The following is a 16,198-nucleotide window of genomic DNA, read 5'->3' as shown; positions in this document are numbered from 1 at the left end:
CACAAAATACAATTGTAAGACTGTTAGGGACATAAACCACCTTGGAAGGGAGGAAATATCAGAGTGGATGGATGCTGCTGGGCATTAGAGTAATATTTGACAAGTCACATCTTCATTGGGTGTGGTTTTCTTTCTTAAAAAGGAGGATGATTGCTTTATACATTGCAGGTCCAGTGGCTCTGGACATGGACAGGATTCGTTTTCCAATCAATCCGTGCAGAGATGCTATTATGCACCACTGGAGCAGGTGGGATCGAACCTGGGCCTCCTGACTTAGAGGGAGGGATGTAGAAACTGGATGTTTTGGAACACAGAGAGGTCAGGGCAAAGCGCAAAACAAATCATCTACCCCAGCCCCCTCAAAGTTGAGTCTTTCTGTTTTTCGTGATGTTCCTGCCTCCCCTCTCCCCATCTCGGAGTCTCCCTCCTAGAACTTTAGAGGGGGTCCTTCTGCCAGCCTTAGGCCATGGCAGAGGGGTGCACATTACAGATGTCCAGCCACTGCTCGCTGACCTTGCGCTTGGCTTGCAGCCCGTTGTAAGGCAGGTGGGGGTTGCTGAGCCGGTCGTGTCTGTTGACCACCCTCCAGAAGTAAAGGCCCTTGAACAGGAAGGTGGCTCTGTGGGTGTCGGAATAGTAGACTGCATCCAGATTGCTGACTGGGTGATCTCCAGGGAACAGGGCTGGGAAGACATCGGTGATCCTCCTCGGATACCCAGGGACCCTCATGTTGGTGTTGACATTGAAGGCTGTCACCTGTGGGAGACCATAGTGATTGGGAAAGATATGCATGAAAGAAATACTGGAGGTGAGGATACATGGCAAGCCCACATTCACAAACAGTCAGGCTCCATCCAAAATGGAAAAAAGCTGTAGAAAGGGACTTGGGGATTCATGGAGATATATAGCACACAAACTTCCCTTCGGTCCAACCCGTCCATGCCGACCAGATATCCCAACCTAATGTAGTCTCATTTGCCAGGACTTGGTCCATATCCCTCCAAACCCTTCCTATTCAAATACCCATCCAGATGCCTTTTAAATGCTGTAATTGTACCAGCCTCCACCACTTCCTCTGGCAGCTCACCCTCTGTGTGAAAAAGTTAACCTTCAAGTCCCTTTTAAATCTTTCTCCTCTGACCTAAAACATCTTTCCTCACCCTAGGGAAAAGACCTTGACTATTCACCCTGACCATGCCCCTCATGACTTGAAAAACCTCTATAAGGTCACCCCTCAGCTATTAAACCTCTTCCTGTAGTTCAATCCTCCAACCCTGGCAACATCCTTGTAAATCTTTTCTGAACCCTTTCAAGTTTCACAACATCTTTCCGATAGGGAGGAGACCAGAATTGCACGCAATATTTCAACAGTGACCCGACGAATGTCCTGTATAGCTGCAACATGGCCTCCCAACTCCTGTACTCAAAGCTCTGACCAATAAAGGAAAGCATACCAAACGCCTTCTTCACTATCCTATCTACCTGCAACTCTACTGACAACAAACTGTGCACTTTGTGCACAAAACACACAAAGTCGCACATGGGCAACAGGTAATTAGGAAGTGCTAATGGGATGTTGGCCCTTATTTGAAGGGGGTTGGAGTATAAGTGGAGGGAAGTCTGATTGCAACGACACAAGGGGCTGGTGAGACTACAACTGGAGTACTGTGAGCAGTTTTGATCCCATTACTTAAGGAATGATGTCATTTCATTGCAGGCAGTTCAGAAAAGGTTCACTTGGATGGTCCCTGGGATGGAGAGATTATCTAATGAGCAAAGATTAAACAGGTTGGGACTCTACTCACTGGAGTCTGGAAGAATGTAAGGTGAACTCACTGAAACAAAGAGGATTATTATGAGGCTTGATGGGGTAAATACTGAGAGGATGAAAGGGTGCCAATTTAAAACTGAAATGATGAGCAATTTCTTTTCTGAGAGGGTCGGGAGTCTTGAAACTCTGTGCAACATAAATCTATGGGGACAGAGCCCTTGTCTATATTTAAGGCAGAGATGGATTCTTGATCAGTCAAGGAATTCAGGTTATGAGGGGAAGAGGCAAAAGAGTGATCCTTTTAAATGGGAGGGGTTCAGGATGCAGTGGATGTCATTTCCATGGAAAATTGTGGAAAAAGTTCAAGTTTGGGGGAGGGCTCAGCAGGAGTTATTAAAGATACCAAAAACAGTACTAGGACAGCATATGGAAAGAGTCAGGAATCTAACATCAGAGACAACAGACAGGGGGAAGATGAATGAGAACAGGGACATTGAACACAGGACTGAAGGTGCTGTACTTAAACTGTAAATGAGCTGGGTAGCACAGATTGAAATTGGTAGGAACGATGTTGTGGGTAACACAGAGATGTGGCTGTAAGGGGATCAGGGCTGTGAACTAAATATCCAAGGATGTTCTTTCAAAAGAACAGGGAGATGGGCGGTGGTGGGGGGGGAGGTGGGGGGTTGCTTTGTTAGTAAGAAATGAGATGAAACTGACAGTAAAAAGTGACAGAGTCGGAAGGCCTGGGGGTAGAGTTGAGGAACCACAAAGGTTAAAAGACCCTGTTAGGAGTTCTATCCAGCCTCCCAGCAGTGCTCAGGAGGTGGGGGAGAAAATAAATCGGGAGATAGAAAAGGCAAAGGAAGAAAGGCACTATTACAGCAATGATGGGGGATCTTCAATATGCAGGTGGACTGGGAATATCAGGTTGGTAGCAAATCCGAAGAAAAGGAATGTCTATGACAGGGCAGTTAGGAAGGCAAATGCAATGTTCACATTCGTTTCAAGTGGGCTGGAATACAAGAGCAGGGATTTACTGCCGAGCCTGTATAAGCCTCTGGTCAGACCACGTTTGGAACATTGTTAACAATTTTAGATCATGCATCAAAGGATGAATGTCCTCTCATTGGAGCGAGTCCAGAGGAAATGATCCCAGGGAGGAGGGGCTTGTCAGATGAAGAGTGATTGAGGACTCTAGGTCTGTACTTGATGGTGAAGGAGTCATTTGATGGAAATGGAGATGGGGAGGTCCAGGATGGGGAGGAAAGGAGGAACGGAAGGATCTTTCCACATTTGGCTGGGATTTTCCCGCACATCGAAACACCTCATCTACTGTGTCTGTTGCTCTCTTGTGGTCTCCTCTACATTGGGGAGACAGGATGCCAACTCATGGAATGTTTCAGGGAATATCTCTGGGACACACGCACCAAACAACCACACTGCCCTGTGGCTGGCCACTTCAACTCTCCCTCCCACTCACCCAAGTACATGCAAGTCCTGGGCCTCCTCCACTGCCCAATCTAAGCCACCTGACACCTGGAGGAAGAACGCCTTATCTTCGACCTTGGGACCCTCCAACCGCATGGGATCAATGCCAATTTCACCAGTTTCCTCATCTCCCCTCCCCCACCTCATCCCAGATCCAACTCTCCAACCCAGCACCACCCTCATGACCTGCCCTACCTGTCCATCTTCCTTCCCACCTATCTGAAATGTTGACTCTCCTGCTCCTCAGATGCTGCCTGACCGCCTGTGCTTTTCCAGCACCACACGTTTTGACTCTGCACTTCCTGGTGTTCAGAAGGAAGGGATGGCTTCTGATGGAAACTGACAGGATACTGAGAGGCCGAGAGAGAGTGAATGTGGAGATGTTTCCACCAGTAGCGGAGACTGGTACCCAATGGCACAGCCTCAGAATGAAGGGACCACCCTTTTAAACCGAGATGAGGGGAAATTTCTTCAGCCAGAGGGTGGGGAATCTGTGGGACTCATTGCCACAGAGGGATGTGGAGGCCAAGTCTGTATTTAGTCAGAGATAGAGAGGTTCCTGATGTGTAAGGGGTTCAAGGGATTTGGGGAGAAAGCAGGATAATGGGGTTGAGAAAGTTATCGGCCATGATGGAATGATGAAGCAAACTCGATGGGCCGAAAGGCCTCATTCTGCTCCTATATCTTATGGTCTTATTGGTATGCATGAATACTCCCTGCTGCCTCTCAGCCCAAGGCCAGGTGGTGCTGCATTGTGGGAATTGTGTTAGCTGCTTCTTCCTTGACCTCAGCACCATCAGCTGAAAGGATGGGGAAAGGGTTTTCTGAATTGTCTTCCACCGGTCCACGTAATCGTATCTCTTGGGTTGCTATTTGTTTTTTCTTTGGATGGAGATCTCTATTGGTACACATTGACACGTGTGCTGTCTGCTGCACTTTGAACATAGCATACGGGTCAGCTGGGATTTCACCCAGCTCAGTCTGTTGCTTGGAATGTGAAAAACACACATGCACCCTCAATGCAAACAAAATTTATTTTCCCGAAATAATTACTCGGTCACAAGGATGACACAGAAGTGTCGGCACAATCCATACTAAGCTTTCTGGGAATTTAGCAAACAGCTTCGGAATAGAAATGGAAGGAGAGGTCACCTTCCCTGACAATAGATGGGGAAGCAGTGTGTGCATGCCATTACTGTACGGGTAAGGGACACTCACCTGGTTCCCCTTGAAGAAGTAGATGCATTGGTCACGTCTGTCAAAGAAGGCTGCGTTGATGGGCCCAGAAATACCTGGGAATCCACTGGAGATGAGCTTGGGATATCTGACACCCCGAGAATCCTCTGTGTATGCACGGTCATTGAAATTGTCATATCTCCAGTAGCGGGTGCCTACCAGACAATGCAATGACATGATTAACGCCTGTGTTTGTCGATGTTTACAAAGACATTAAAAGGGATGCACTCTTCTTGTCACCAAAACTGACTCGTTTCCTGTCCATCAGTGTCAGCATATCCCATTCCCTCTGTCATCCAGCAGGCCAACCTCCGGCCACAGGACGTGTGCACATTGAGTTACTGAATGGAGTTGAAAGCTGGAGGGCATAGGTTTAAGGAGGTGGGAGGAATTTAAGAAGGACCTGAGGGGCAACGTCTTCACACAGACGGTGGTACGTGTATAGAATGGTCTGCCAGAGGAAGTGGTGGAGGCTGGTACAATTACCACATTTAAAAACATTTGGATAGGTACATGAGGATGGGACGGGTTTAGAAAGATAGGACCAAATATGGGCAGTTGGAACTCTCTGCCTGGGCAGCACAGAGCGGTTTGGGCTGAAGGGCCTGTTTCCATGCTGTGTTACTCTATGATTCCACGGTTTAGATTAGATTAGATTCCCTACAGTGTGGAAACAGGCCCTTTGGCACAACCAGTCCACAATGACCCTCCGAAGAGTAACCCACCCAGATCCATTTCTCTCTGACTAGTGCACCTAACACTGTGGGCAATTTAGCATGGCCAATTCACCTGATCTGCACATCTTTGTGACCGTGAGAGGAACCCAGAGCACCCGGAGGAAACCCACACAGACACGGGGAGAATGCGCAAACTCCGCACAGTCACCTGAGGCTGGAGTCGAACCCAGGTCCCTGATGCTGTGAGGCAGCAGTGCTAACCACTGAGCCACCGTGTTGTTTCAGAAGGAAGGATGGGTTGCAATGATAGGGTGAAGACAGGAAAATGGATCATGTTTGGAGAACTGCTCGTTCGGAGAGCCAATGTGAACATGGTGGGTGAAGTGGCCTCATACTGAATTGTGACTGTTCTGTAGTGAGTAGAAAAGTAGTCTGTTTGTATTTCTATCTTGAAAGTGAGCTGCAAACCCAGCAGGTGTGAGGTGAGAACAAGTCTAATTAGGGTATCGAATGCACTGCCTGAAAATGTGGGAGGGGGAAAATGTTCAATGGGGGCATTGGATGGTTATTTAGATGGCAATGATATGGAGGGATATGGGGAAAATGCAGGACATTGGCATGAGGTGATAGCAGGGACGATGGGCCAAACTGCCTCCTTCTGCACAGAATCAATTCTGTGAGTCCGTGATCTTGCAATCATTTAAAATCTGATTACACATTCACTGGTGGTGGGTTCATTGCTGACATTTTTCCTTGGAACAAGCTTATTTTCACCAATACTTTGTCCAATCTGCCACACACATAAGCAACTCAAGCAAGTTGTTTCTCGGCACCTTGCAATTTCTTTTGTGTGTGTTTTAAAAAGTACTTTTTCAGAAGCTGCCTGGTTGTGTTGTGACAAAGCTGCTCCCTAAACAAGGTTATGCAGTCCTTGGAGATATTTTTCAGAGAGGTTGTAAAAGACACAGAATCCGAAAACTCTAAGTTGAAAGGTTTTAGGGACAGTTTGAGTATAGGTAACAGATACTGCCTCAGGAAAAAGGCTTTCAAGTTTAAAGCAAAATGCACATGTACAATGAAAGGGGAGTGTCCAGTTCTCCCAGCTCAGCCTTTCTCTGGTTTGGTTTGGTTTCTAGCAACAGTGTGGAGAAGCTGCTGGACCCAAAGAAGCAGGTCCATGTTGACCTTACCACTCTCTGACATCTCTCCTGTGAGACCCTGGGTTTCGTTTTACCTTGTGTGCCAAGGGGTGTTTATGGGGGATTGTTGCAAGTATTTGGAGCAGCATCATTAAGTTGAGATGATCTGTTGAGTTTTTGGAGAGGTTAAGTTATTCTTTATTCTGAACACTCTTTTGTTTGTGATTCATTTGGTACTCTGTAAATAAATTCTGGTTTGTTTAAAACTAAGTGGTTAGACCAGCTGCATCCCTCCTGGAATATCCACTTTACACCTGCTTAACACAACCAGCAAAGTTAGGGTCTGGGCTACTTTGCTGAAATGTTTTGAGGGAGTCTGGCCTGGTCCATAACAATGTTGCTTGTGTGTGGCATGTAGCGAGTTTGTGAAGGAAGCCAACATTGAAGGCACACTCTGAAATTCACAAGCAACTGCTTTGCACTGTCCGCTACCTTTGAAGAAGTAAGCTGCGTCCTTAGACCAGGTACAGACGTGGACGAAGGCATCGATCCTTGCAGTGGGAATGCCGTGCCAGCCACTGTAGATAGGCAGCGGGTCACCGTACCGCGTGCGGTTGTTCCGATTCTCGTACATCCAGTACCAGGTGCCTCGGAAGAAGTACGTGTTGAAGCCCAGCACCAGCCTCCCGTCCTCACCCCTCTCACGTCGAACCCAGTCAAACACAGTGTCGAACGGACCCTCGCAGACCCCTGTCCACAAAAAGGGAGAACTAAAGCCAAGTGGGGGAAAGGAGAGGAAAATCTCTGACAACCAGCGTGTGGGAGCACAGGGAATAATCCCCGAATGAGGGGGATCTCTCATCTTTAGAGAGAGATGAGGAATTCCTTGTCAGAGGGCAGTCAACGTGTGGAATTCTTGACCACAGAACTGGTCATTCCATGTCATCATAGTCATGTCACTGGAGTAGCATTCCAGAACCCCAGGTCAATATTCCACAGATCCGACCTCGAATCCCCTGAGGCAGATGAGGAAACTCAAACTGAGTGAAAATGTGGAATGGACAGCTGCGCGATAGATGATTGTTGTAAAAACCCATCTGAATTACTCAGGTGCACTGTTAGGGAAGGAAATCTCTCATCCTTATCCAGTCTGGATTTGACCCCAGACCCCGCAGCAAAGTCTTTGACTCTAAACTGTCCTCTGGACAATAAATGTTTGTCCAGCCAGCAACCGTCTTGGCCGGGAATGATTTTTTAATTTAATCTGCCTGCCTTCATTAATCCGGAAGGGCATTGGGAGTCTTGGGGACAAGGCAGGAAGGTGGAGTTGAGGTTTACCAGATTAGCCACCATCTTATTGAATGGCTGAGCGCACTTCATGGGCCGAATGGCTGACATCTCATGGTCTGTACATCTTGTGGTCTCAGGAACTGGGGTGGGGGGAATCAGTTTTAATTCCAGATCCAGAAATGGTTGAGAGACAGAGATCAGTGGACTTGAACCTTCAAGTCTGGGAACTTATTGAGCTCCCCACACATCATCATTTATTTTTGTCACCAATTTCCCCCTCCTACCTTCGAACCCAAAACCGTTCTGCCCTTTTCTGAAGGGATGCCAGACATTCTCACGGGTGAAGAAGCAACGTTGGTGGCATCCAATACGGGGTTAACTGAGTGAGAATCAGTCAAATAGTTATAGGGAGCTCCAAATCAGTGCGGGTGAGATTTAGGAACTATGGTCAACTGAACTAACTTAAAGTGTGGTGTTGGGCTGCTTTCAAAAACATTCATCTTCTTATGTCTAAGATTTTGAGATGCCAGCAAACAGTGAATCTTCAAAGATCACAGTTCCACACTCGGTCCCTTTGTATCTGAATGGTCAGGGAATCACAAACTGTGTGCCCTTGAACCAATGGGGTGAACTTCTCATGACCAATCTCAGAGAGTGTCAGACTGTCTCCTCTGTGTATTTTTTAAACCTGTCAAAGCCGTCTCTCCCAGTGATGTGACCCTTGTGGTTTCCCACCCCTGTAGGGAGAACCTTCACCACCAGGGGCAGTAGTGGTCCTGTCACCCTTTGGGGAGGGGAGGCACCAGAGAACACTGGTCTCACCAGCAATGCAGGAACACTGAGAATCGATTTTTTAATACCAATTGTAAAGTATCATTTTTGGACCCAGAAGCTACAGCATGGACCAGGTTTACCAAAGGTGCCCTAGACGCAAGTTAGCTGCTTACCATACAGTTGCTGAATGGCCTTTCTGTCTGTCCAGGCCAGCTCGGTGTCCCTGCCCTCTGTGCTGTAGTTGGGCTGCATCATTGAGCCCATGCCGTACATGTGAGGCAAGCCCAGGACATGGCCCACTTCATGTACAGCGACCTGTAAGTGGGGAGAATGAACAGACCCACATCAGTCTACGTCACCTTTGAAACCTGTGCTTAGAATTTACAAACCACTCGGCACAGGTGAGCACTTCTCAAGAGTCCCACTCTCCTGTTCCTCAGATGTGTTTGTTACGTAGTTGTACAATGGCCTTTTGGAAGCTCCTGTTGAGGCTGTTCGTGTGACAGTGGTTTCTCGATCACCAGCAGTGTGTTTATCCTGGCGGGGAGGGGAGGGAAAAACGTTCGTCTACACCTTGTCATTTTCTTTGATTACCAAGATTTGGTTCCCCCGATAAGCAAACTGTTCCCAGAACAACTTCCTCCCAACTGGCTCCACCAAGCCCTTTATCATTTTGAACTCCTTGACTGAATCTCTTCCTACGTTTCGTTGCTTTGAAGAGATGAGCCTCAGCTCCCCCCCTGTCCAATCTCCTTCCAAGGGTTGTGCCCTTTCACCTTGCTGAGATTTGCATTGTGGGTGCAATTCCGAACCCCAGCAGTGAGGATGAACAGATGCTGCTGGGTCTGTTCAGTTCAGACAGAAATGTCAGATTTGTTTTTTGAGCACGGGCTTGGTAAAATATCAGTTCGGACCACAGCCAGAGACCATTCAGCCAATCATGTCTGTGTTGGCTGGGGTGAAAACAGGGCAGCTGCCCATTCTGAGCCTGGTCTATAGCCTTCCACATTCCAGTGTTTCAGAGGCAGATCCGGGCTCTTTTCCAATGGGTTGAGGTCTTTCACCTCCATCACCATTTTGTGTTTGCCACCTGATGAAGGAGCAGCGCTCTGAAAGCTAGTGCTTCCAATTAAACCTGTTGGACTATAACCTGGTGTTGTGTGATTTTTAACTTTGTACACCCCAGTCCAACACCAGCAGGTTCAAATCATGATCACCAAACTGGGCAGTGAATTCCAGATACCTCTCATAGTTCCTCTCGACCTTCAACCGATTCCCCCAAAACTGAATGTCCCCTGATAGTTGACCCCTCTGCTAAGTCTTTCCTGTCTCCCCTATCGAGCCCCTTCATAATTTCTACACCTCAGAAGTATCACCCTTCAGCCTCCTCTGTTCTGAGTAAAACAACCCCAGCCTATCCAATCCTTCCTCACATCTATAGCTTTCAAGCCCTCACAACATTCCTGTAAATCTCTGCTGTTCTCTGTCTCGAGAGACAGAGAGAGAGAGCAACTCTGTCCTCCCTATAATGTGGAGACCAGAAGTGTCAACAAAACTCTGCTGGATAAACAAGCAAAGAAGACTTGCTTTTTCAGAATATGTTCCAGATTTTGGGATTCTTCACAAAAACCCTTTCCAACCAATGAAGGATTTTTGTGGTGTAGGACTATGAGCCACAGAACGCACAGTAACGGTGAGCTCAGCAGATTTCCACGCTTGACCCTTGGCCAGCCCCATGCATTGGAAGGTGAGTCAGGGAAGGGCTCCTGACTGTTTTCCAGAGGCCAGACTGAGAGGAGTACGGTAATCCCAGAGGGATGTGGGGCTGCGGGAGATGCCTGAGATCGGGACGGATGGGATGGATGTGAATTTTAAAATTAAACATGGTTTGGGTGAAGGGAGTCACTATCGGTCAGTGAGCACTGTGGGTGATAGGGAAACAGGACTCGCTGCCAGTTCAGATTTCTGCCATCATCATGACTCTGCAGAGGTCGGAAATTCTTCAGGAAGATGTGCTCAGTCCTGAGGAAAGTGAGGGATGATGGTGGGTTTTAGCAGTAGATGAGTTGAGATGGCGTGGGATTGAGCAACATTACATGGGGAGTAATCAGTTGATTTATGGACACGAAATGGGAAGTTCATCTCAGGGACAAATGTGACACCAAGTTTGGGAGCCCACTAGATTAATGTTGGACCGTTGCCAGGGAGATGGATGGAGTTGCTCACTGGGGGTCAATGGCTCATTAATGGCTTGAACCATGAGACTTACAGTGTGACCTTCTGCTGCTCAGCCTCTTCCTTCATCCCCTGCGACAAGGTTTGGGAAGTAGCTGCGGGGGGGGGGGGGAACAGGGTGGGGTCTCAGTGTCAGACTAGAGGCAGTGTGAGCAAACTTGCTTTCTGTCCTGTCTTCCCACCAATCCCCTGCGTCCGACCCCAGCAGCTTACCCTGAGCAGGCTGATTCCCTGGTTACTGTTGACTGCTGTGAAATGTTCATCATCATCAAAGTGAATGGCTCTGTTCTGCCAGGAGTGTGCCACCTCTTGTCCAGCTCCGTCAAATGCCTGAGAGCAGCCCAAATGCCGTCCTGAGGAGAAATTCAAGGTGTGATTCCATTCACTGAAAGAAAAAGCTTCCTGAACTTTGCAATTCAGTGGTGACAGCTTGCTCTTCATGGCATTACTGTGCACAAGGAGGCCGTTCAGCCCATCCTGCCTATCCCAGCTGTGTTACCTCGTCCAATCCAGGGCCAGTATCCTACCTCTTGTCCGCATCTCCCTGCACTACCTTACTATTGTAAATATAACCTCAATCCCCATGATGAATGCCCCTGTTGACTCTACCTTCACCATGCTTCCCTTCCGGACCCTAACGATGCACTGTGTGACAAGAGGATGTTATTGCTCAGATCGCCACTGCTTCATGTGCACATCACTTTAGATCTATGCCCCCTCATTCTTGTTCCTTTTGCGAGCGGACATAATGTCGAGGTTATTGTGTGGCAGCTGAGGAAGATTCCCCACTGACCACACTTCACCATGGCTGTAGACAGGGCAGTTCAGAAGGTGTTAGCACACTTGCCTTCATTGCTCAGACTTTTGAGTGTCGGAGTTGGGATATCATGTTGCAGTTTTACAGGACATTGGTGAGGCCTCTTCTGGAATACTGTCCAGTTTTGGTTGCGAAAGGGAACAATATTATTCAGCTGGAGAGGGTTCAGAAGAGATTTACCAGGATGTTGCCAAGACTGGAGGGTTTGAGTTATAAGGAGAGGCTGGAAACACTGAGATAGTTTTCACTGGAGTGGAGGAGGTTGATAGGTGACCTTCGAGAGCTTTATAAAATCATGTGGGGCATGGATAGGGTGAACAGATAAGTGTCTTTTCCCGGGTTTGGGGATTTCAGGACTAGGGAGAATATTTTTAACGTGAGGATGGAAATATTTTTAAAAAGACATGAGGGGGAATTTGTTTTCACACAGAGACTGTGTGGAATGAACTCCCAGAGGAAGTGGTGGATGCAGATACAGTTACAACATTTAAAAAGCTTTTGGATAAATTCATGAGAACTAAATGTTTGGAGGGATATGGGCCAAGTGCAGAGACTTGGTATTTTGGTATTCCGGTCAGCACAGACTGGTTGGACCGAAGGGTCTGTTTCTGTGCTCTGTGAGTCTGTAACTCAAACTACAGACAGACAATTAATGTTGATCTAGCCAGCAACAGACAGGTCCTGTGAAGGCATTTCATTTTAAAATCTCATGAATTCCTTTCAATTAACTGGCCAGTTCACGTCAGCCAACTCTCCTTTTGCGTCCTCTTATTTCTGTTTAAAATACAGCTCCTCCACCTCACGGTAAAAATGCAATTGTGTTATGCTTGTGTCTGGCTATGGGCACCTTATCTTTGAGGCCATGATGACATAGTACCAGATCCTGAACATCCTGCCCTCACAGAAAACACAGCTCGGATAAACTGTGCTGACAACATTCTGCCACTCACCTCATTGCTGAATGGCTGTCAATTGAGAGAGGTGGGGAACATTCAGCCTGGTCTGGGCGTAAGTGGGCAGGTGCAGCAGGTAATACGGAAGGTGAACAGAGTGCTGGCCTTCATTGTGAGAGGATTCAAGTATAGGAACAAGGATTTCTTGCTGCAATTGTCGAGGCCACCCCTGGAATACTGTGTGCCCCTTGGCCTCAGTCTCAGAGGAAGAATGCTCTTGCTGTCGAGGGAGCACAGCGAAGGTTTAACAAATGGATTCCTGTGGTGTCAGGACTGACGCAGGAGGAGAGATTGAGTCTGTTAGGATTGGATTCACTGGAGATTCAGAAGAATGAGGAAGGGCCTCATTGGTATCTCTAAAATTCGAAGAGGACTAGACAGTTCAGAAGCAGGAAGGATGTTCCCAATGGAACAGGGAAATCAGAATCATGGTGATAGTTTAAGGGGAAGCGACACACCTTTTTGGACCGAGATGTGGAGAAATGTCTTGGACATTGGTGGGGGTGGGGTGGGAATGAGATTAGGGTATTGAGTTCAATGATCAGCCATTACCATGTTGAATGGCAAAGCAGGCTCAAAGGGCAGAATGGCCCACTCCTGCTCCTATTTCTAAAAAAAGCCTATCTCAGCTAGCTTGGCCAACACTGCCAAGGGTTACCAGTTCCAAACGCCAGCGTGATGTCCAGCAGCGAGACAGGGGAGCTCAGATCCTCCTCAAAGTCGATGGGTGTGACCTCGCTCCACAGCCTGAAGGCCAGGTGAATGGCTGCTCTCTGCTCCAGCACCGGTAGCTGAGAGCTGTAACCCTCCCTCAGCAGGCGCCACTTCAGGCTTCGTTTGCGGAACGCCAGGCCAGAGACATTACCGTCTGCAACCTCCCTTCTCCTCCCTCGGGCCTTCAGGCGGTGGAGGAGGAGGTGATGGGAGAACCTCTTGGTGCGGACCAGACCTTGATCTAATGCAGTCTGCTTGCCCTTGTCCTCCATGGTGGCCTGGGGCGACAGTACGCCGGTATGCCACCCCTGATCAGGCACCCCACACCGGGGGCTGTTCATGGCCTCTCTTGTGGCTGGGTCGAAGATCCCAGTGACCGCCAGTCCGGTTATTCCCTGGAATGCCTTCAGAGCATGCCGAAAGGCCGGACTCTCCACCTTCTGGTTGGCAGGACCCTCTGTCTGGTCTGAGACCTCGATGTTCTCCTGGATGGGGCTGCGCATGTCTGGGGGAACAGGATCTTCATGAGCTGGGTCTGGCTGCTGGGAGTCCTCCCAATCGACTGTCCCCATCCATCCGTATTTGGTGAGGAATTTCTGAAGGAAACACAAAGCTGGTGAGTGCTGGGGAGCTACAATATCCTCTGCTACAATATCCAGCTGCTTTCCCAAGGGGCCTAGGCCCAGGCCTTCAAGAATGGGAGCTGCTGGGATGGGGGGAACATCTTGTCTTGAAATTAACCATTGGTAGCATGGTATCACTGGCTCTTACAGCCTCTGATGACCTGGCATTCCTCCTTCGACACTCCAATAACAAGGTCACAAAGTATGTGTCCTACCCACAAACGTCAGCAACACGGGCTGCTGACTATGATTGGGAGGCAGATGGAGAACTGTCTAATTTGGGTAGATTGGCCATACAAAACAAAAAATCTCTCTGGAGCACCCAGGGATGTGCTGTCTTGGTGGGTTTGCCAGGATTTTAAAAACCCCATGCGGGATGACAGGGATGGGCTGGGTCTGGTTCGGATGCTCTTCAGAGGGTCAGTGCAGGCTCAATGGGCTGAATGACCATCATCTGCATTGTCAGGGTTCTATAATTCTATGACTCTAGGACTTTGAGGCTGCCTGTTTTTTTTTAATTTCTGAACAAGGGTCACTGGACTGGAAACCTTCACACTGCATTCTCTCTCTCTCTCTCTCTCTCCCTCTCATCAAATGCTGAATTTCTCCAGCAATTTCTGTTGGTGTTTCAGATTTCCAGCACCCCACCCCCACCCCCTCCAGTTCTTTGTTTAACTTTTTCCAAGTCGCTCCCCTCGAATTCTGAACGACTACGATTTTTCTCTCGTTTGGCCGAATTCATTCATTTATAGAATTGACCGCAGGTGGTCACTGTGTTTCTGAATCTGTGCTTTGCAGGCAGTTACAGTATCTGGAACCTTCACTGCTATAGCCTTTTAAGCCCACCAGTTGATCTTGCCCAGAACAACAGGATGAGAAGAGAACGCACCTCACTTCTATTTCCTTGCTGCACACCTCTATGACTCTATGATCTCTCCAAAGTGGAGATTTGTCAGGGCGGTCCGTTACCTGGGCGGATTGCTCGGTGTTGATGGTGGGAGCATGATGAGGAGCCTGTTTAATATCAGAGTGATCCCTCTTGTGAAAGATTCTCTCCTGTGTGCTCCAGCGACAGAGGAAGCAGGCCAGCAGAGGGGAGAAAGCGAGGAGCTGCATTGCTGTGCCTGTGAACGAGGTGCAGCAGGGAGATGGAGGTAGCCTTTCACCTCCCTCTGCCCCCTTTTATAGATCGAGCCCGCTGCTGTGTGCAGTCAGTGCTGAACGCTGGTGCGACCCGACACGCTCCACTTCCAACAGCTCATGCAAGCTTGGCTGAGCTTCTCAAATTGCAACCAGCCTTGTCATCTCCAGTGGGCAATCCTGGGGGAAAAATAAAAGCCTTTTGTTTTTGCCGTGTGCGGGCAAAAGGTTTCCCCAACATCTCACAAGGAAATGGCCAAAAGTAGAAAGATTGAGCGAGAGCATCTCGACATTGAGAGATCTCAGACATAAATACCTGCCGGTGGGGGGGGAATGTCAGGGCCATCGTTCTGAAGGATGGAGGGAGGGGAGTGGAGAGACAGACAGGAAGAGGTCGGGAGAGGCAGTTTGAGAGCTCAGGACTTAGTGACACACAACTCAGTAAACTGCTGCAAGGGGTTGTCAGTCTGCAGGAGATCACTTTGATCAATGGAAGGTTGAGAGATTGTCCAGAGAGAGTTGAATGTACAAACTTCTGAATTTGGAGCAGATATAGACCCCACAGTCCACTCAGCACCTTGCGTGCACCCTGCTATTCACTAAGATCAGAACTGATCTGTTTGTGTTCTGAACTGCACCTTCCCATCTCTGTACCCACCGTCCCCACCCATGACCTTTGATTTATTCACCCTGAGGAGATTGCATCCATTGCTCCCTCACAATTATTCCCTGAAACTGAATTGAATTTATTGTCATGTATACCAAGGCACAGAGAAAAGCTTTGTCTTGTGAGCTATGCAGGCAGGTCACAGAGTTAAATAGCATAGATAAGTCAATAGTAGGTAAACAGCGGCAAAAACAAAAACACAGGTACTGGCGAATAGAGTCATAGAGATGTACAGCATGGAAACAGACTCTTCGGTCCAACCTGTCCATGCCGACCAGATATCCCAACCCAATCTAGTCCCACCTGCCAGCACCCGGCCCATATCCCTCCAAACCCTTCCTATTCAAATCCCCATTCAAATGTCTCTTAAATGTTGCAATCGTACCAGCCTCCACCACTTTCTCTGGCAGCTCATTCCATACACATACCACCCTCTGCGTGTAAAAGTTGCCCCTCAGGTCTCTTTTATATCTTTCCCCTCTCACCTTAAACCTATGCCCTCTAGTTCTGGACGCCCCCACCCCAGGGAAAAGACTTTGTCTATTTACCCTATCCATGCCCCTCATGATTTTGTAAACCTCTATAAGGTCACCCCTCAGCCTCCGACGCTCCAGGGAAAACAGCCCCAGCCTGTTCAGCCTCTCCCTGTAGCTCAAATCCTCCAAACCTGG

General features: G+C 48.3%; 1 protein-coding gene across 1 annotated transcript in view; it reads right to left on the bottom strand.

The window, feature by feature from the left end:
• Positions 1–449: 449 nt before the first annotated feature.
• The window catches only part of LOC122543033 (matrix metalloproteinase-21-like), a 61,546-nt gene continuing 45,797 nt past the window's right edge, over positions 450–16,198 (bottom strand). Inside the window, exons 2-7 of the mRNA XM_043681226.1 lie at positions 13,042–13,693; positions 10,827–10,966; positions 8,552–8,693; positions 6,807–7,064; positions 4,481–4,653; positions 450–756 (exon numbers count right to left, since the gene is read on the bottom strand). Coding sequence (XP_043537161.1) covers positions 460–756; positions 4,481–4,653; positions 6,807–7,064; positions 8,552–8,693; positions 10,827–10,966; positions 13,042–13,669 — 1,638 coding nt within the window. The 5' untranslated portion in view covers positions 13,670–13,693 and the 3' untranslated portion in view covers positions 450–459. The remainder of the gene's footprint in view (positions 757–4,480; positions 4,654–6,806; positions 7,065–8,551; positions 8,694–10,826; positions 10,967–13,041; positions 13,694–16,198) is intronic.

This window comes from Chiloscyllium plagiosum, chromosome 42 (genome assembly GCF_004010195.1).
Source record: "Chiloscyllium plagiosum isolate BGI_BamShark_2017 chromosome 42, ASM401019v2, whole genome shotgun sequence".
Classification (NCBI taxonomy): Eukaryota; Metazoa; Chordata; class Chondrichthyes; order Orectolobiformes; family Hemiscylliidae; genus Chiloscyllium; species Chiloscyllium plagiosum.
This window is presented reverse-complemented; position numbering and strand designations above follow the sequence as displayed.